Below are 19,591 nucleotides of genomic sequence, written 5' to 3'. Positions count from 1 at the left end.
AAAAGGTAATTCGTTTAGATTTGTGAGCAGAGGCGCATAGAAAATTTTGATTGGGGTGGCCAGATGGGGCCAAAGAAATTTTTGGGGTGGCACACCAAATTGGTCCTTGCGGTAACTCTGGGAGAGTTTAGCCTGTGGTGATGTGTTGCATTGCTCCTTTATTAGTTTTTATTAAAAATAAATAAATAAATAAAACGTTTGTATCCAAAACTTTTAACATAAAATTTACAAACACAAACATTCCAGAAAAATACATTTCAGTTATTTAAAATGTTATTCCAAATTTAAAATAAAGATTTTTTTAGGTGAATTCACCTGTTGCTGTGTTCACAAAAACATATGGAGATAAAAATAAATTTTAAAAGGGTGAGCATCAGAAACATGTATTTTTATTCCGATTATTTCTTTACTCATTAATTGTATTATTTTTGTTTTGTTTTACAATTATGTCTTCAATAAATAAGATCAATTTATGGTTTGACTGAACATTAATATGATTTATTAACACTGGCTTTTCCTGGGGGGGGGGGGGGGGGGGGGGGGGGGGGGCTTGTTTGTGAGTTCCTGTTGATCCCAAATAGCTTCATGAACCAAAGTTCTAGTCTCAGGATGAAACTTTTATGGTCAACCGAAACATTATTTTACAAGATTGAGAACAGATTTGTATTTTATTAATTACACATTAATGTTTATTAATAAACAAAATCATTATTATTATGACAGCATTTTCATGTTAAAATTGTGCAACATTTAGATGTTTTTGAGAAATACAGTTTATTCCAAATATATCCATCCATCCATTTTCATCCGCTTATCCGGAGTCGGGTCACGGGGGCAGTAGCCTAAGGTGAAAGGCCCAGACTTCCCTCTCCCCAGCCACTTGGGCCAGCTCCTCCGGGGGAATCCCAAGGCGTTCTCTGGCCAGGTGAGAGACATAGTCCCTCCACCGTGTCCTGGGTCTACCTTTAGGTCTACTCCCAGTTGGACGTGCCTGGAAAACCTCACCAGGGAGGCGTCCAGGAGGCATCCTTACCAGATGCCCGAGCCACCTCAACTGGCTCCTCTCAATGTGGAGGAGCAGCGGGTCTACTTTGAGCCCCTCCCGAATGACCGAGCTTCTCACCCTATCTCTAAAGGAGAGCCCAGCCACTCTTCTGAGAAAACTCATTTGGGCCTCTTGTATCCGAGATCTCATTCTTTTGGTCACTACCCAAAGCTCATGACCATAGGTGAGGGCAGGAACGTAGATCAACCGGTAAATCGAGAACTTCGCCTTCTTACTCAGCTCTCTCTTCACCACGACAGACCGGTACATCGCCCGCATCACTGCAGATGCAGCACCAATCCGCCTATTGATCTCACGCTCCAGTTTCCCCTCACTCGTGAACAAGACCCAGAGATACTTAAACTCCTCCACTTGGGGCAGGACCTCATCCCTGACCCGGAGAAGGCATTCTACCCTTTTCCGAATCAAGACCATGGTCTCAGATTTAGAGGAGCTGATTCTCATCCCAGCTGCTTCACACTCGGCTGTGAACCGCTCCAGCGAAAGCTGAAGATCATGTTCTGATGAAGCCAACAGGACCACATCATCTGCCAAAAGCAGAGACCTGATCCTCAGGCCACCAATAAATACATAAATAAAGAACCAAACCAGTAATTATATATTTTAATAAGTGGAAAAATGTAAAATTATAATGATTCATTATAGAATAAAGTCACTTACTCAGATTTTTTTTTTTCATTGTTTTAAAGATAAAGCCTGGTTTAATTCAGCATTTCCATCTAGGAGCATTTGTCACCTTTGTGTTTATTTAATCACAACAGCTAGCAATTTTTCTGCTGCTTTTGATCCACCCTGTTCTTCTGATAACGACCCAGATTCCTTAACTTCTCAGTTTAACGAGCACTGCCTCTCCATTCTGGACAACATCTGTTCTGTCAGAACCAGATCAGTTCCTGCAGTGAACCCTACTCCCTGGTTTAAGGACAGCCTTCGCAGCCTGAAGCGCCAATGCAGAAAAATCGAGCACTTGTGGAAGAAAACCCATCTCCACGTCCATCTGCTGCACCTAAAGGATCTTCTGACATCCTTTAACTCTGCAGTCAGAGACGCTAGGGTTTCCTATTTCTCCAACCTGGTGTCCCAGAGCAAAGGGAACCCCAAGGTGCTGTTTAACACCATCAGCAGCATCGTCTCTCCTGCCTCTCCTACAGCCTCCATCCACTCTGTTACAGACTGTGAGAACTTTCTGTCTTTCTTTGTGGACAAAGTCAATAAGGTTAGATCTAGCATCTCTCCTTCAGCCTTATCGCCGCCTCTCCCGACTCCAACCAGGCCCATCATCCTAGATAGCTTTGCTCCTGTTTCTTTACCTGAGTTAACCCAACTAGTTAACTCTATGAAGACCTCTGCATGCCCCCTCGACATCTTACCCTCATCTTTGTTTACATGGACAAGCACCATCTTACATTGGTGATCTTCTTAGTCCCTACACCCCCAGCAGGTCCCTGAGGTCCAGTCATCAAAGCCTACTAGTTGTGCAGCACCAGGCTAAAGACCAAAGGTGACAGATCATTTGCTGCTGTGGCCCCCAGACTCTGGAACTCTCTCCCCCTGAGCCTGAGATCAGTGGACTCAGTGGTCTCCTTTAAAAAGCAGCTGAAGACTCACTTGTTCAAGCTGGCTTTTGTATGACCTTCTTCACCTCTCTCTCTTTATTCTGCTCTCCCCACCTATTCCACCTTCCTCAGGATCCACTGATTTCCCTCATTCCTAGTCACTCTCTCTTTCTCTTTCTTAATTTTTTTTAATCACAGCTGTCTTTTTGCTCATTTTAAATATACTTTTAACCATTGTCTAAATACGTTTTTTTTTTTACTTTTTTTTTTGAAGCGCCTCGTGATTTTTATCTTGAGAGGCGCTGTAGAAATGATATTTTCTTCTTCCAACAGGTTGACTGCGTTGTTTACCAAGCACGTGTCGCGCGGTCAGCTGACGTCACCGTCACGGTTGCCAGCAGCAGATCTGAGCTGAGAGCTGCGCAGCCGCCATGCGCATCCGTCAGCTGAGCAGAGCTGGACGGCGCAGCCATTTCTCCGCTCCTCACGGACAAACAGAGGAAAACATGCAGCTGGTTTGCTTTGGACCGCCACGCACGCTGCGTGCACATGTTGCGGCCGTAGCTGCGTGACTTCTGGCTGAAACCCGCATCCCTGATCGCAGAACGGCGAGCCGAAAACTTTCCTCCCTCCGATCTGCGCAGAAGCTGTCGCCTTCGCCTTCCACCATGGAGGCAAACCTGCAGGGAGGAGACGTCTCAGCGATGCACGTGAAGACTGAAGCCGCGGAGGAGAGCTCATCTGCGCCGCTTGTGGGCAGCCAGGAGTCGCCTGCGCCCTGCGGAGATGGCGCATGCAGAGGAGGAGGATTGCAACAGACTGCGGAGGAGCTGACTGAGGAGCTGCAGGCCGCCCCCACTGCTCCCCCTGTTCTGCTGTGTGAGTTCTTGTACAATAAAACAGTGCCGAAGGAAATCTGAGGTTGCATGTCTGAAGGTTCAAGTTTCCTCCTCAGACCCTGTGAGCTCTGATCGGTTCTTCACCACCTCAGCAGACGGAAAAACATACCTGAAGATAGCTCCAGGTAAGGTCATGTTAGGAGCTGGACCTCCTGCTGCAACTCAGAATCTGATCCCAGTCCTGCTTTCTGAATCTTTTCATCAGCATGGGGCTCAGTTCGTTACAATAACACCTTCCAAAATAGCAATAAAAAAATCTTGAAGGCCACTCAAAAACATAGGTCCAAAACTGTTTTCATCACTTAAGAAAAATCTCCAAACTGTGAAAGTTGGTGTCAAAACATGAACTTGAAATGGTTCTCCATGCCTTTATCTCTTCCCGTATAGATTACTGCAACACACTCTTCACATGTTTTAACAAAACAGCCCTTGATCTCCTTCTGTTGGTCCAGAACTCTGCAGCGAGGCTCCTAACTGGAGCAAACAGAAGAGCACACATCACTCCTATTCTGATGTCTCTGCACTGGTTACCCGTTAACTTTAGAGTTCATTTTTGAATCCTGGTTATAACTTTCAAAGCTCTACATGGTCAAGCTCCTCCCTATATTACTGAACTGTTAAAGCCTTATGCTCCAACCCGCCAGAACCTTCTAGAAGTTCCAAAGACCAGATATAAAAGTGCTGACTGTTGCACCCCGACTTTGGAGTGTTTTTCCTTATAAAACAGCTAAAGACCCTTTTATTTAAAGCTGCTTTGACCTAAACCTTTTATTTTCTCATTCAGATTTGTAATTATATTTCATCTGTTTCATGATATTTTACTTTGTTTTTCTGATTTAATTCATTTCTGTTTTAGTGTGACTTTACGTTTTGTTTTTGAGCTGTGTGAAGCACTTTGTGATCTATCTTTTCTTATTTTTAACTCATTTGTAATCATCTTTCATCTGTTTAAGAAATTTTATAATTTTATGACCTTATTTTTTCTGATGTGAATCTATTTTTATGATTTTATGACTTTATTATGTTTTGATCTATGTGAAGCCCTTTGTGATTGTGATAAGAGTGATATAAATAAAACATACTTTCTTAAATTCATTTTAAAGAGTCAAAAATACACATTTAGAATCAAATGTAAAGTTGACGATACATTTAATAATAATACTCGAAATCAGTCTATTTAGCCAACACACAAAGTTTGACTTGGATGTAGATTTAATAACAGCAAGGTGAAGAGATTCCCAGTCTTCTTGGTCAGAATATTGTGAGAATCTGTATATATAGTGTCCCTATCTGGATTCTCCATGTAGGTTAATAAAAGACCGGAAAACCTCAGGCAGGGCATCTCTTGGCCCTGATTTTATTTGATGCGTTGGATTAATTCTACGGGAGTCTGATTTTGTATATGAGCTAAGTCTCCCATATTTATTGGTTTGCCCTCGAAGGATGTTTCATGTGTACCAGTAAACATAAATCTACAAATGACAGTTAAGTGAGGAACAGATTGAACTTTTGCGCCAACGTATTTCACACAGAAGCCTAAAAGGTCACCTTTGTTCTGTCCCAGCTGCAGTGCTCCCACCTGCTCCAGGAGAGAAGACTCTTTCCACTGGCTCAGATTTTTCCTCCAAAGCTGTTCTGTGTCTGATCGAAGCTGTCGGGCGCCGCTGGGGCCTGTATGAGACTCGGGAACGCTCACAGCTCTTCCAGAGCGTCCAGGAAGAGATGGCCTCAAAGGGCCACATCCTTCCTGTGGAAAAGATCCGCCGCAAGTGGAACAACCTCATTGTCACGTACAAGAGGGTCAAGGACCGCAGTCGGGAGACGGGGCATGCCAAGACCTCCTGGGAGTTCTTTGATGTAAGTCAGGAAGAGATGCTTGTGGCTAGGGCCTGACTGACTTCTCTCAGGGTGGATGCACCATTGAGTAGATCTTGAAAAGACTTGAAAATAACAAAAAAAAATGCCGAAAAATAGCTTTTCTACTACTTGACTTAAGCAAGTCGGTTCCCACAGATTTGTTTATGCTTGTAAAGATTATTAAAACGGTGCATTTGGGTGCAATCCGACTGTTTACAGATAAGTAAATGAACCAGGGCAAATCCATACCACAGCTGACCAAATATACCAACGAGACAGAGACAGATTTGAAGGAAAACTGAATGGGGACAGCTCGTACCCCACCACACACGGCAATGAAACCAGTTTTGGTCCCACAGTGCGTGGAGTCTGGCCACACGGCTAAAACTACACTGACATTCCCAGATCAGACGGGAAATCTCACAAATTCTCTCCACATCAACTGTAACTTCAGGTGAAACTAGGGCGTTATCAAAATTTCTGACTCTTATCGAGATAATTTTTCTCATGTCAATAAATTTGATAATAAAGAAATAAAAAGATGTGTGTAGGTTGCCAACATTCACTTAAGATGCTGTACCACCTTAAGTCACGTGGCAGCCCCATCTAGTGGACAACCTTGTTTATGCGCATACCTGTAGTTATCGTCCATTTATCGTTATCGAGGTCGTCGTCGTCTTCCCCCACTTATCCGGGTCGCGGGGGCAGCATCCCAGCTAGGGAGCTCCAGACCGTCCTCTCCCCGGCCTTCTCCACCAGCTCCTCCGGCAGGACCCCAAGGCGTTCCCAGACCAGATTGGAGATGTAACCTCTCCAACGTGTCCTGGGTCGACCCGGGGGCCTCCTGCCGACAGGACATGCCCGAAACACCTCCCCAGGGAGGCGTCCAGGAGGCATCCTGACCAGATGCCCAAACCACCTCAACTGACTCCTTTCGAGCCAGAGGAGCAGCGGTTCTACTCCGAGTCCCTCCCGAATGTCCGAGCTTCTCACCCTATCTCTAAGGCTGAGCCCGGCCACCCTACGGAGGAACCTCATTTCGGCCGCTTGTATCCGCAATCTCGTTCTTTCGGTCATTACCCAAAGCTCATGACCATAGGTGAGGATTGGGACGTAGATCGACCGGTAAATCGAGAGCCTGGCTTTCTGGCTCAGCTCCCTCTTCACCACGACAGATAGGCTCAGTGTCCGCATCACTGCAGATGCCGAACCAATCCGCCTGTCGATCTCCCGATCCCTCCTACCCTCACTCATGAACAAGACCCCGAGATACTTAAACTCCTCCACTTGAGGTAGGACCTCTCTCCCGACCCGGAGTTGGCAATTGTCGTTATCGAGGTGAAATCCTCAATGTATCATGATATTGATTTTAGGCCCTGTGTTAAACAAAGATGTGGTCCAGTTCTTCAGAGCCCAGGTGATGCCTTGTTTCTGCTGAGTGGGTCGGAGCGAGCTGGTCTGAAATTTTATGATCCAGCGTATTCAGGAGAGCATTTCCACCACCAGTTAGACCGTTACTGAGCAGGTGGGGTTAAACCTGAGGACCTAGCCTGGTGTCATATGCAAGATGAAAGGTCCCTCAGCACATGTCCAAGTTTGCCAGAGACCATCTGGATGATCCAGAGGAAGATCAGGAGAATGTCATGTGGTCCGATGAGACCTGCGTTTGAAGGGGGAAGAATACGGAGTTGCATTGCATCCCAGGAATACCATACCCACTGTGAAGCATGGGGGTAGAAACATTATGCTTTGGGGCTGCTTTTCTGCAATTCGTAAAGAACAAAAAGTATGAATTGAGCCATGTATCATAAAATTTTGGGTTAAAACATCTTTCCATTAGTGAGGACATTGAAGATGAAATGTGGCTGGATCTTACAGCTCCCGAATACACGGTGCAATGAAAAAGTGGCCATGCAAAAAGCATCTCAAGGTTCTGGGCCTTCATTTATCAACCGTACTTAAACACAGATCTTTGTGTGTTTCAGGCATAGGAGCAATTATACAGAATGTGTGGTATTCATCATTTTGTAGTTGTGCAAGCAAATGTTCCTAAACATAGGAAAATCTCACACCATGCGTACGAACGGGGGAACCGCAATACTCAAGGTGTCGGTGGTTCACACATGTTCCTCATCCATAAATTTTTGTATTTAATAAATAATTATGTCGGTGGAGAATCAGCTTTATCACATTGCTAGTGTTACATCATGTAAGATACACTTTTGACCAATAGGAATGTGATGTTGCAGCATGGCTGATCTCGTGTAATTGGAGGATTTGGCAGAGTGTGCACTCTGGAGGGAACGCATCTTCTGTTAGCACAAAGATACTGCTTACTGAAGGAGATCTTTCTGGTGCTAGGCTGTGATTTGGGTCATTGTGGAGCAGCAAACAAACCACATGAATCTGATATCAATCCATATTCGACTTAACCACACCGTTCCACTGTCCTAGGGACCAAAATCAAAGCCCAGGAGTGGCGCAGTTTGGTTGTATGGGTTGCTTTTCCAATGAAAACAGACAAGATAGCATACTGAACCAAGTCAGTCAGTGAAAACAAGACACAAGAAGCAGCAGCAGCTTTAGATCTACTCTGCTGGGATTGGACCTCCCATTGAAAGATATTCACTGATGATCAACCGATCTCTGTTTAACAAAATCCATTTTTTTTATGCACAGCTCTTCATTTCTGGTCTGTTGTTTCTCACTCTAGCTGATGGACGCCACTCTCTGTGACACTATTGGCACACAGATCATCAACAACAAAAGAAACAAAGGTGGCACGAACGCATCGGCACAGCCTGGTCCTTCGACAAAGATCACCTCAAAGCCGGGGCAACTCCCTCCGCCGACGACCATCGTCCATCCGACTGGTGACTTTTCCACAACTGGTGGTGCTGAACCAGCAACCAGCCAAGTCATCAACAGCACAGCTGCGAGTACCTCACAGAGTGCAGCAACCATCAGTGCAGTTAAAGCTCCAGAGCTCAAGCCTCTTATTGTCCTCAATGGTGACGTTGCCAGTAGTCAGCCAGCCACAGTTGTCCCAGCTTCTACTTTTATCTCCTCGCCTTGTTTTACAGAAACAACCTCCACCTCTTCTTCTCTTGTCTCAACCAGTAGCACAGACCTCAACGTGCCGAGCTACAAAAGTCGGAAGACTTCATCCTTCACATCTGGGCTCATACCTTTTTGTCTTAGTACAGCGCAACTTGGTCATAATCCTAATGTCCTCGGACTTTCTTCCTTGCCACCAACGTCCTCCTGTCACAATCCTTCCATTGCCACCTCCTTATCTCCATCAGTTCTCCCTGGCATCGAGGAGCAGGGGCAGAAAGGAAACAAGGAGCAAACCAGCATCACTTTGTTCCAGGAGATCCTAAAGCGGCAGGAGGAGCAGGCTTACCTTGATCGAGTGACTCGGCGCAGGGTGGAAGCCAGAGAGAAGAGGCGTGAGAGGAGGGAGGTGCGGATGGCTGAGTCCCTCGGGCGGATAGCCACAGCCTTGGAGCTGCTGTCCTCCAAGCAGGACACCGTCATTGCTCTCCTGCAGAGGCTGGCTGATCGGAAGTGAGGCTTTAAGGTGGGAATGCTGCATCTTTGCTGCTACTGTGACCGTCACATAATGGCAGACATTTTATCTCTCCGTAGATTGATGTAAAAGTATTGACATTTGTTCTCCGCGTTATTTGGGATGCATTAAATTTGCTGTGAACACACACACACACACACACACACACACACACACACACACACACACACACACACACACACACACACACACACAATTAATGTTAGGGTAACATATTTGTGCCCATGTTAGCCTCACTGGGAGCAACACAAACTGGAGTAAGTCTGATGTTCTTGTTTGAGTCAATAAAGAGCTTTGTCACATCAAATAACTGAATAAATGTGAGCTTCCTTCCCAAGCTGCTTAAATGCATCATCTAACATACACTCCCAGTACTCCTGTTCCGCTGTTTGGGATCTAATCAGCCAATCAGACTGCACCAACTTAGATGTGGTAAAGAGGAGTCAAAGTTCATACTGACCATCAGAAGGGAGAAGAAAGAGGATTGAAGTGAGTTTGAACTGGGATTTTCACCTCCAACCATCTCTAGGGACCACAGAGGATGGTGTGAAAAAGAAAGTATCAATTCAGCCTCAGTTGTGTGAATGAAGATGTCTTGTTCAGGGTGGAGGAGACTGGTCAGACTGGTTCCATCCAAGGTCTGCAGAACGGCATCTCTGATCCTTTAAGCTGATGGACGCCAGCAGCAAAGGCCTGTTCCAGTTGAGTCGTGGCACCAAGTTAAAAGTATAATATTTTTTTAGGAATATTTATGCCGGCTGTTTCCTACTAGAGATTAAAATTTTATGACGGTAAAGAATAGATTATTACAAATGTTCAAATCCTGAAGCTACGGACTGTTTTGGCCACTAGAGGGCAAAACCTCTCTGTAAATCACAGCAACCTTCTGTCAGGTTTTAAACACTTTAAGTGTCTTAAAGAGCAAAATGCAGGTAAAAATATTTTTCTAATTCAAATAAAATGCTGTCCAAAAATACTATTTAAAAATCTTATTGTGGATATGTCATTTAACAGCAGAGTTATTCTAGTAAAAAGTGGCCTTTCTCAGCAAAGCTTCTAAAAAGGCTCTTTTTTTTCTAAATCTGAACCTCTGATGTAACCAAAGGGAGTTAGAAGCTAGGCTGCCTCCGCTCAGTGTGGAGAGGCTAGTTTTAGGGTAGAGGTCATGTGATCCAGTCAGTGTGTGTGTTTTGTTGGATTGTGTTCATGTTGATAAACTAGAGTGTGTGAAGGCTGTACCAACTCCAGCCTGTCTGGACATCGAGTCCACGGGTTTCCAGATAAAAGAAACAGCGCCTCTATCTCCGTGCCTGAGGGCGTATTGTGCAGCTGAGAAGACGGGACTTCTGTAGCCCACATCGGTCGGTACCGGGTCAGGGAGGTCCGCACTGGGCTTCAGAGACCCATGGTGGGGTTTAAAAAATTAAATGCACATTTCTGGAGCTCAGATCACCGTCAGAACCAGGTCAGAACCGACCACCAGAAGAGACGCGGGCCAGTGGAGCTGGTTTCCGGGTCGGAACCAGATCAGAACCACCGCCTGGACCTCCAGGAAAGGATCATGTGCAGCTTTTAAAAATACTAGCTGGACTGGCACGCTGGTGTCTGGGTCGGATCCAGCTCACAGAAGCCCGCTTGAGCTCCAGAACCGGATGACAGGCGTCTTTCTCCCTCTCTCTAAGTGCTAAACTACGCTAGGTGAACGGATATTAACGAGTATGAGACCGCTGACAGACGCTCATTAGTATTAATATTATATTAACTGACCGATACAATTGTAATTGTCTGGAACACGATAGTAATCTGTACAATGTTGTGATGCTAGCACACGAGTTTAAGCTAGCATCGTTAACTCACCTGCTATTCTCCTCACATCGCAGCACAATCTCTCTACTTTGGCCGATGATTTCTCCCTCTGGTTTGTCTCTGCTCTCTGGGGCGAGCAGCAAACTCATAACTTTATGGTTTTTGTCCATCAGAAGGAGAATTATAAACATTTACAGTTTCCTCTGTGTCAGAGCCGCATTAGAATCCATGTTTTTCTCTGGATTAAGCTAGCAGGACTCCCTCAGCTGATGTCACTTGGTTTGGCAAAAAAAAAAAAAAACATTAACCTTTCTCACAAAAATGACTCTAAAAGCCTAAATAATTTACGTTTGTGGAAAAAACTGTTCAAAAAGAGTTTCTATTATGTTTCTCTAAACATTGCTTCACAGAGTCTCTAACCTGCAGTTTGCTCTATACGTGGGCAGAAATGAACTGATCTCTCAAGACCATCGGAAGCAAAATCATTTTATTCTGCATGTAAATTTTCACAAAGGATGGTTTGTCAGGCTAATGAACCGATGTTGTCAGATGTGTCCTAGAGTTTTTATTCAGTTGGGAATGACTAAGTTGTATAAAATTCTAAGTAACGCCTAAGCTTAAAGAGTACAAAGGTGAACAACCCACCCAACAGGTTTGCTCAGTTACTCTCACTCTCATTACTTCTGGGTTTTACTTCTTTACTCAGTCATAAAGCGTTTTAGAATCAGGGACAGGAAGAAAACCTGCAATAAGTTCTGATCTGAAGGATACGACACCTGGAAGTCTTTGTGAGACCTCAGTCATTTTCTACCATGAGCTCTGATGACGTCCCCAAAGTGAAACAGGACACGAGACCTGATGGTAAATGTGGAAATAACCTCTCACTTCTAATACTTTGTAGGATCAAATTTACCTGCGGATATTAATAAAGTTACCTTGACCTTGACCTTGACTTTTTTTCCCTGCTTTTAAACATAATCTTTCTTTGTTACTTCTGGTCTTGTCATGTTGTGTCATCAAGTAACAGAAACTGTGTTAATGCCTAAAGAAGATCTGTATAAAACCAAATGAAAGACAGAGAAAGTATTATTGAAACAGTAATACAAGAACAATACATCTAGGAGCTGAGATTTATGTAACTGATTTAGTGTTTAGTCATTTGTTGCAAACAGAAAAAACACACACTGATCAAACTGATTAGATTCAGGCAGTGAGGAAGCAGAGGCTTGGGACTTTAAGTTGGGCTCTCCAATCTCCGGTGCTGAGGTCACTAAGGAGGTCAAAAAGCTCCTAGATGGCAAGACCCCAGCTGGGTGAGTTCCTTAAGGCTCTGGATGTTGTGGGGCTGTGTTGGTTGACGCGGCTCTGCAGTATAACGTGGACATTGGGGACATTTCCAGGATACAAGCTGCCAAAATGAGTTTTCTCTGCAGAGTGTCTGGACTCACCCTTAGAGATAGGGTGAGAAGCTCGGTCATCCGGGAGGGGCTCGGAGTAGATTCGCTGCTCCTCCACATCGAGAGGAGACAGTTGAGGTGGCTCGAGCATCTGGTCAGGATGCCTCCTGGACGCCTCCCTGGTGGGTTTCTATTATGGTGTTATGTGGCCTGACACCCTACATCAAAATTTCGGTTTGGCTAAACATGGGCATTAACTGATGATTTGTAAGTTTTTTTTTTACCTTTTCACGCAACTTTCCATCACATGTGGCTGCTAACGAGCAAGCTAAAACACAAAGGGGGCAGCCACAGCGGTTTATGGTCAGTGGAACAAATGTCAAAAATAAATGAAATAATAATTGTTTTATTGGTCACCTTCACAGAACCCTTGAGGATCATGCTTCTTGGGAAAAGTGGAGCAGGCAAGAGTTCAAGTGGGAACACCATCCTCAACAAAATGGTGTTTAAATCTGACATGAAGCTGAAGAGAGTCACGGTTGACTGTGAAAAGGAGGTTGGGATGGCTGAGGACACGCCTGTCGCTGTCATCGACACACCTGGGCTTTTTGAGAAGGACCGAGACAAAGAGGTCATTGTTCGAGAGATTCTGAAGCGTGTGAAGCTGCAGGAGCCAGGCCCTCATGTCTTTGTGTTTGTGGTTCCTCTGGGAAGGATGACGCAGGAGGACCAAGACACCCACACGCTGATTGAAGCCAGGTTTGGCCCCCGAGTGTGGGACTACACCATCGTCCTGTTCACCCACGGAGACCGACTGGAAGGAACAACAATAAATGACGTCATCATGGAAAGTGGCGACAACCTCCGCAGCTTCATACGTAAGTGTAGTGGTGGCTTCCACGTCTTCAACAACAAAAACTCAGAGGACCAGACGCAGGTGGTGCACTTAATGGAGAAGATCCAGACCCTGGTGGCCTTGAATGGAGGCGGTCACTACCACGCCCAGCTTTATCCACATCAGGAGAGGCTGATCAGGGAGAGACAGCTGAGCATCCTGGCAGAGAGAAGTGAAGCTATCAATACCAAAGAGAGGGACCTCCAGAATCATCACCAGGGAGAGGAACTCAACATGAAGATCAGGGAGCTTTGGAGACAAGAGGAGGAGAACGCCAGAAGAGCTGCAGAGAAAAAGTTTAGAAACAACAAGATTCTGAAATTCACTTTGCTGCCGGTATTTGGGTGGCTGTTGTTTGGCAGAGCTTTCAAAGTTCCCGATAAATACCAGATAACTGTTGCAGTCATCTGGACAGCATGTACATCAAAATATCTTCAACTTTTCTAAGTGGAATATTCTGGTTTTCAAAGAAAAAACGACCGCTAGCATAAGTCTTATTGACCACCTGTGAGAATTAAAGTGTAAGGCTTGTCTTCGGCACTCAGACAACAGTTCTGATTGCTTCATAGCTGGACAGGACAGTAAAAAACAGACACGTTCATCTTGACCTGCGACGGGGAGGGCTGTTGTTGGTTTAGCGTTCAGGAAACAGCAGAACGTCTCGGCTAGTAGCAGCTAACTGTTAGCATTAGCAACTCCACAACACGGCAGAACTCCTTCAGGCTTGAGTTATTAGTGGATGATAAGAACATCAGCGTTGCAGAGCAAACAGAGACAGTGGTAGAGTCAAATTGCTTTTAGCCAATCAGAGGAGAGATGTTATGGAGATGTTAAGGAAATAAGATCTTCATCCTGCCGTCTGAGGCTACTTTCTGGGTGTTTCCAAATGCCAAAGAACCTTGCCTTGATGTCTTGGCCCCGCCCAGGTTGCCTAGGAGATACGTCATCGGGAGCCGCCAAGACGTCTTCCAGTCGAATGCAATGTTCACCTTCAACCGAGGAGTGTGTTCTCCATTTGTTAGCCGTTTAGCTAGCTGAGCGAGGATACACGGGAGGTGTCTTGTAGCCTAGCCTTGGTCAAAAATTACCCACAATACACAGCGGTATTTTCAAAAGGACAGCGGATCAGAAGCCAGCAGCTACTTCAGGGACAATTTTCAAGTTTAAAAGTAAGTCAGCTAATTTAAAATGTTTTTTTTAGATCCAAAGAAGTTATCTATTGGTTAGTTGCTTAGTAGTTGCAGCTTCGGTGGCTAGCGGGTAGTAACTCACTTATATTTTGAATTTAATAAACATATACACAATTTAAAATGTAAAAGACTCGTATATTTATATTGAATCTAATATGTATAAAATATAATGTTATCTCCCGTGTCACGTGACGTTACGTGACCGCCGTGGAAGCCACGGTAACGTGATGCAAGTCTGTTCCACTTAACTGTTTTCTTTGACCAAGGAAGGGCAGTGTCCTCGTAAGCAAGGTGCCTTGACATTGAGAAACACCCCCTGTTCCAGCTGACTTGTACTTCATCTTTGTTGTTGTTTACTGTCACTTCTTGTTTCTGTGAAAAAAGTTGTTCTCTCAAGCTGCTGGAGTGAATTTAGCAGAATGGAAAAGTTAAGACTGTTGCTAATGCTCCTGTTTTTCCTCTTTAAAGCGGTATGAGTGTCTGGATGACTTTTTCTTTGATTCTCTGGTTTAGAACCTGCAAAGGTGAGACTTAAAATGACCTGTTTCTTTTTGAATGAAGTCTAAGTTGGTGAATAAACTATTTTACAATAAGGAAACAGAGTTTGTTGGTGAGTGTTCATTTTAAGCTGTAATCAGTAGCTGAACTCTGACTCATTCACTCACAAATTCATGTATCTTTAAGGGCGTGCTTGTATACATTTATGATTTCCTAGAATTCACTTTTGAAGTCGGTAGCAGTAAGTTGTTGCATTGCTTGGCCAACCTGACAATGATTTGTTTAATTTTACTGTGTGTTGGGGACTGATACCTACTGCTTATGAACTTGCTGGAAGAAACAGCATGAAAACACACTTTTCTGCCTTTAAACTCCAGGACCGTGGCCCATAACCTGTGGAACCAGAAATGGCTTTCTGCATGTAGAAAGATTGAAGAGAGGTAAGCAGAAAAGAAAGCTAATTTTCGTCGTCATCTTCCTCCACTTATCCGAGTCCGGGTCGCGGGGGCAGCATCCCAACTAGGGACCTCCAGACCGTCCTCTCCCCGGCCTTCTCCACCAGCTCCTCCGGCAGGACCCCAAGGCGTTCCCGGTCCAGACCGGAGATGTAACCCCAGATTGGAGATGTAACCTCTCCAACGTGTCCTGGGTCGACCCAGGGGCCTCCTGCTGGCAGGACATGCCCGAAACACCTCCCCAGGGGAGGCGGCCAGGAGGCATCCTGACCAGATGCCCAAACCACCTCAACTGGCTCCTTTCGATCCGGAGGAGCAGCGGTTCTACTCCAAGTCCCTCCCGAATGTCCAAGCTCCTCACCCTATCTCTAAGGCTGAGCCCGGCCACCCTACGGAGGAAACTCATTTTGGCCACTTCGGTCATTACCCAAAGCTCATGACCATAGGTGAGGACTGGGACGTAGATCGACTGGTAAATCGAGAGCCTGGCTTTCTGGCTCCGCTCCCTCTTCACCATGACAGATCGGCTCAGCGTCCGCATCACTGGAGATACTGAACCAATCCACCTGTCAATCTCCTGATCCCTCCTACCCTCACTCGTGAACAAGACCCCGAGATACTTAAACTCCTCCACTTGAGGTAGGACCTCTCCCCCGACCCGGTGTTGGCAAGCCACCCTTTTCCTGTCGAGAACCATGGTCTCAGATTTGGAGGTGCTGATCCTCATGCCAGCCGCTTCACACTCGGCCGCAAACCTACCCAGCAAGAGCTGAAGAACAGAGCTGGATGAAGCTAGGAGGACCACATCATCCGCAAAAAGCAGAGACGAGATTCTCCTGCCACCAAACTTGACACACTCCACACCACGGCTGCGCCTAGAAATTCTGTCCATAAAGGTAATGAACAGAACCGGTGACAAAGGGCAGCCCTGGCAGAGTCCAACCCTCACTGGGAACAGGTCCAACTTACTACCGGCTATGCGGACCAAACTCACGCTCCTCTGGTAAAGGGACTGAATGGCCCTTAACAGAAAGCCACCCACCCCATACTCCTGGAGAGTCCCCCACAGGGTGCCTCTGGGGACCCGGTCATAAGCCTTCTCCAAATCCACAAAACACATTAGGACTGGTTGGGCAAACTCCCATGCCCCCTCCATCACCCTTGCAAAGGTATAGAGCTGGTCCACAGTTCCACGGCCAGGAAGAAAACCACATTGTTCCTCCTCAATCTGAGATTCAACTATCGATTGGACCCTCCTCTCCAGTACCTTAGAGTAGACCTTTCGAGGGAGGTTGAGGAGTGTGATCCCCCTATAGTTGGAATACACCCTCAGGTCACCCTTCTTAAAGATGGGGACCACCACCCCGATCTGCCACTCCACAGGTACTGCCTCCGATGACCACGCAATGTTGCAGAGACGTGTCAACCATGACAGCCCTACAGCATCCATAGCCTTGAGATACCCAGGACAAACCTCATCTGCCCCCGGGGCTCCGCCACTGTGTAGTTGTTTGACTACCTCAGCAACTTCTGCCCCCGAGATAGGACAGTCCATCCCCAGCTTCCTCCTTGGAATGCGCATAGGTGGGATTGAGGAGCTCCTCAAAGTATTCCTTCCACCGTCCGACTATAGCACCAGTTGACGTCATTAGCTCCCCATCCCCACTGTAAACAGTGTGAGCGAGTTGCTGCCTTCCTCTCCCGAGGCACCGGACAGTTTGCCAGAACCTCTTTGGAGCCGATCGATGGTCTTTCTCCATGGCCTCACCAAACTCCTCCCACGCCCGAGATTTAGCCTCGGCAACTGCCACTGCTGCACCTCGCTTGGCTATCCGGTACCTGTCTGCTACCTCCGGAGACCCACAGACCACCCACGCCCTGTGGGCCTCCTTCTTCAGCCTGACGGCTCCCTGAACCTCTGGTGTCCACCAGCAGGTACGGGGGTTTCCACCACGACTGGCACCGGCCACCTTGCGACCACAGCTAGCAACAGCCGCCTCACCATTCGCAGCATTGGCTGAACAAGGCCCACTCGGAGTCAATGCCCCCCACTGCTCTCGTGATGTGGTCAAAGCTCTGCCAGAGGTGGGAGTTGAAGACCTTCTTAACAGGTTCTTCTGCCAGGCGTTCCCAGCAGACCCTCACTATGCGTTTGGGTCTGCCAGGTCTACGCGGCATCTTCCCCTGCCATCTGATCCAACTCACCACCAGGTGGTGATCAGTTGACATCTCCGCTCCTCTCTTCACTCGGGTGTCCAAAACATACGGCCGCAGGTCAGATGATATGACGACAAAGTCTATCATCGAACTGCGACCTAGGCTGCCGTGGTACCAAGTGTACCGATGGGCATCCTTATGTTCGAACATGGTGTTCATTATGGCCAAACTGCAGCTTGCACAGAAGTCCAATAATAAAACACCACTTGAGTTCAGATCAGGCAGGCCGTTCCTCCCAATCACACTCCTCCAGGTCAAGCTGTCATTGCCCACGTGAGCACTGAAGTCCCCCAGCAGGACGATGGAGTCCCCTGATGGAGCACTATCTAGCACTTGTCCCAGCGACTCCAAAAAGGGTGTGTACTCTGAACTGATATTTGGCCCATAAGCACAAACAACAGTCAGGACCCGTTCGCCGACCCGAAGGCGCAGGGAAGCTACCCTCTCGTCCCATGGGGTAAACCCCAACACACAGGCAGAGAGTCTTGGGGCTAACAAAAAGCCAACCCCAGCCCTCCACCTCTCTTCCGGAGCAACTCCAGCTAAGGAGAGTGTCCAACCCCTCTCAAGGACTTGGGTTTCAGAGCCAATGCTATGTGTAGAGGTGAGTCCGTCTGTATCTAGCCGGTACCGCTCAACCTCTGCCACAAGCTCCTGCTCCTTCCCCACCAGCGAGGTGACGTTCCATGTCCCAAAAACCAGTTTTCTTGTTCGAGGATCAGACCACCAAGGCTCCCGCCTTGGTCTGCCACCCAATCCACATTGCACCGGACCCTTCATGTTCCTCCTGCAGGTGGTGGGTCCACAGTTGGATGAGTCCATGTATTCGGTTCGGGCTGGGCCCGGCCGGGCCCCATGGGCGAAAGCCCGGCCACCAGGTGCTCACTCACGGGCCCCCAATCCCAGGCCTGGCTCCAGGGTGGGACCCCGGTAACCCCCCGGGCCAGGTACTCCGACTCTTTGAATTTACTTCCATGAAAGATCCTGTGAACCATTCTTTGTCTCACCCTTCACCTAAGACCAATTTGTCATGGGAGACCCTACCAGGGGCACAAAGTGTCCCAGACAACTAATGGGCCATTCCCATCTGTACCGGGTCGGCCAAGGCCGGGTAGTGTAGGTTGTTTACATATCTGGGTGGCCTGGTATTTTTCTGGGCCAACCAAGGCTCATTCTCTGCCCTCTTCTTGAGGGGGTCTGCTTCAGGCCGACCCGGCCCAACACGCCCACTCTCCCCCAATTGGTCAAGTGATGTGTATCCCCCCCCCCCTTAATAAAATCTTCTGATTGGCCCTGCGGTGTTATTTGTAGTGATGTCACAGAATCACACCAAACTCAAACTCAATCTTCAGCATCCATTTTTTGATTGTGCTCTCCAGCGTCGACATCATGTCTTCTCCCTGCTCTCAGGGCTCATCTTCTAACCCCTGGAGCAATGAAGAGGTTAAAATCTTCCTCTCTTTGCTCACTGATGAAAGAATCCAGCGCGAACTGGACGGTTCAGTGTGGAATGAAAAGATTTTTCAGGGGCTTGCACTGGCAATGTCCACCCACGGCTTTGAACGCACCTCTAAGCAGTGCCGCAAAAAAATAAAAAAAAATAAAAGCTGAGTACGGGTCCGTCAAGGACCACCACAGCAGGAGTGGGGCAGACCGGCGGCACTGGAAGTGGTTTGCCGAAATTGAAACCATTTATGGTGAGAGGCCAGTGAGTAATGGCCGGGAGAGTGGCACACAGCCACTCCAGCTCACACTGGACCTCAGGACAACAGTGAGTGAGCACTTATCATAATAATTAATAATATGACCTCCGTTTGTGCTACACTGTTCTATAGTGTGGACAAAATGCTGTGCTAGCTTTGGGTAGCGCTGATGTAAGAACAAAAGGCTAGGCTAACTCCAGGCTAGTTGTGGCATGCCTACTAGCCTTGCTTGCCCATTAACGTCTTCGGTTAGTATTTGTGTTTGTGCATATTAAGTTATTGTTTTCTCATTATAAAAGACATAACTGGAAATGTGCGCTGATGAGAGCCAGGACGTGCCCTGGTACCAAGTGTACCGATGGGCACCCTTATGTTCGAACATGGTGTTCGTTATGGCCAAACTGCGGCTTGCACAGAAGTCCAATAAGGAAACACCACTCGAGTTCAGATCAGGCGGGCC

General features: G+C 46.8%; 2 protein-coding genes across 3 annotated transcripts; both read left to right on the top strand.

Moving 5' to 3' along the window:
• Positions 1–2,883: 2,883 nt before the first annotated feature.
• Positions 2,884–9,494, top strand: si:ch1073-357b18.4 (uncharacterized). Of its 2 annotated transcripts, none has more exons than XM_070542825.1 (4): positions 2,884–3,501; positions 3,578–3,646; positions 5,092–5,378; positions 8,092–9,494. In XM_070542825.1, the coding sequence occupies exons 1-4, from the start codon at positions 3,291–3,293 to the stop codon at positions 8,950–8,952; spliced, it is 1,428 nt and encodes a 475-aa protein (XP_070398926.1). In that variant the 5' UTR covers positions 2,884–3,290; the 3' UTR covers positions 8,953–9,494. The 2 variants fall into 2 exon arrangements, with proteins under 2 accessions (XP_070398926.1, XP_015797278.3); XM_015941792.3 differs by having other exon boundaries at positions 5,086–5,378.
• A 1,700-nt stretch (positions 9,495–11,194) lies between these two features.
• Positions 11,195–16,094, top strand: LOC107373661 (GTPase IMAP family member 7). Its single transcript, XM_015941794.3, has 2 exons — positions 11,195–11,637; positions 12,599–16,094. Exons 1-2 carry the CDS (start codon positions 11,589–11,591, stop codon positions 13,513–13,515), a joined length of 966 nt encoding a protein of 321 aa, XP_015797280.3. The 5' UTR covers positions 11,195–11,588; the 3' UTR covers positions 13,516–16,094.
• Positions 16,095–19,591: the final 3,497 nt, after the last annotated feature.

This window comes from Nothobranchius furzeri, chromosome 12, assembly GCF_043380555.1.
Source record: "Nothobranchius furzeri strain GRZ-AD chromosome 12, NfurGRZ-RIMD1, whole genome shotgun sequence".
Lineage (NCBI taxonomy): Eukaryota > Metazoa > Chordata > Actinopteri > Cyprinodontiformes > Nothobranchiidae > Nothobranchius > Nothobranchius furzeri.
The sequence above is the reverse complement of the archived record's forward strand: the minus strand, read 5'-3'. Positions and strand labels throughout refer to the sequence as shown.

Excerpts from the sequence above, each read along its gene's own strand:
- si:ch1073-357b18.4 (XM_015941792.3), top strand. The coding sequence starts at position 3,291 with ATGGAGGCAAACCTGCAGGGAGGAGACGTCTCAGCGATGCACGTGAAG. Across the intron at positions 3,502-3,577 it reads TGCTCCCCCTGTTCTGCTGT|ACCCTGTGAGCTCTGATCGG; the intron begins GTGAGTTCTTGT and ends TTTCCTCCTCAG. Across the intron at positions 3,647-5,085 it reads ATACCTGAAGATAGCTCCAG|CTGCAGTGCTCCCACCTGCT; the intron begins GTAAGGTCATGT and ends GTTCTGTCCCAG.
- LOC107373661 (XM_015941794.3), top strand. The coding sequence starts at position 11,589 with ATGAGCTCTGATGACGTCCCCAAAGTGAAACAGGACACGAGACCTGAT. Across the intron at positions 11,638-12,598 it reads ACAGGACACGAGACCTGATG|AACCCTTGAGGATCATGCTT; the intron begins GTAAATGTGGAA and ends TCACCTTCACAG.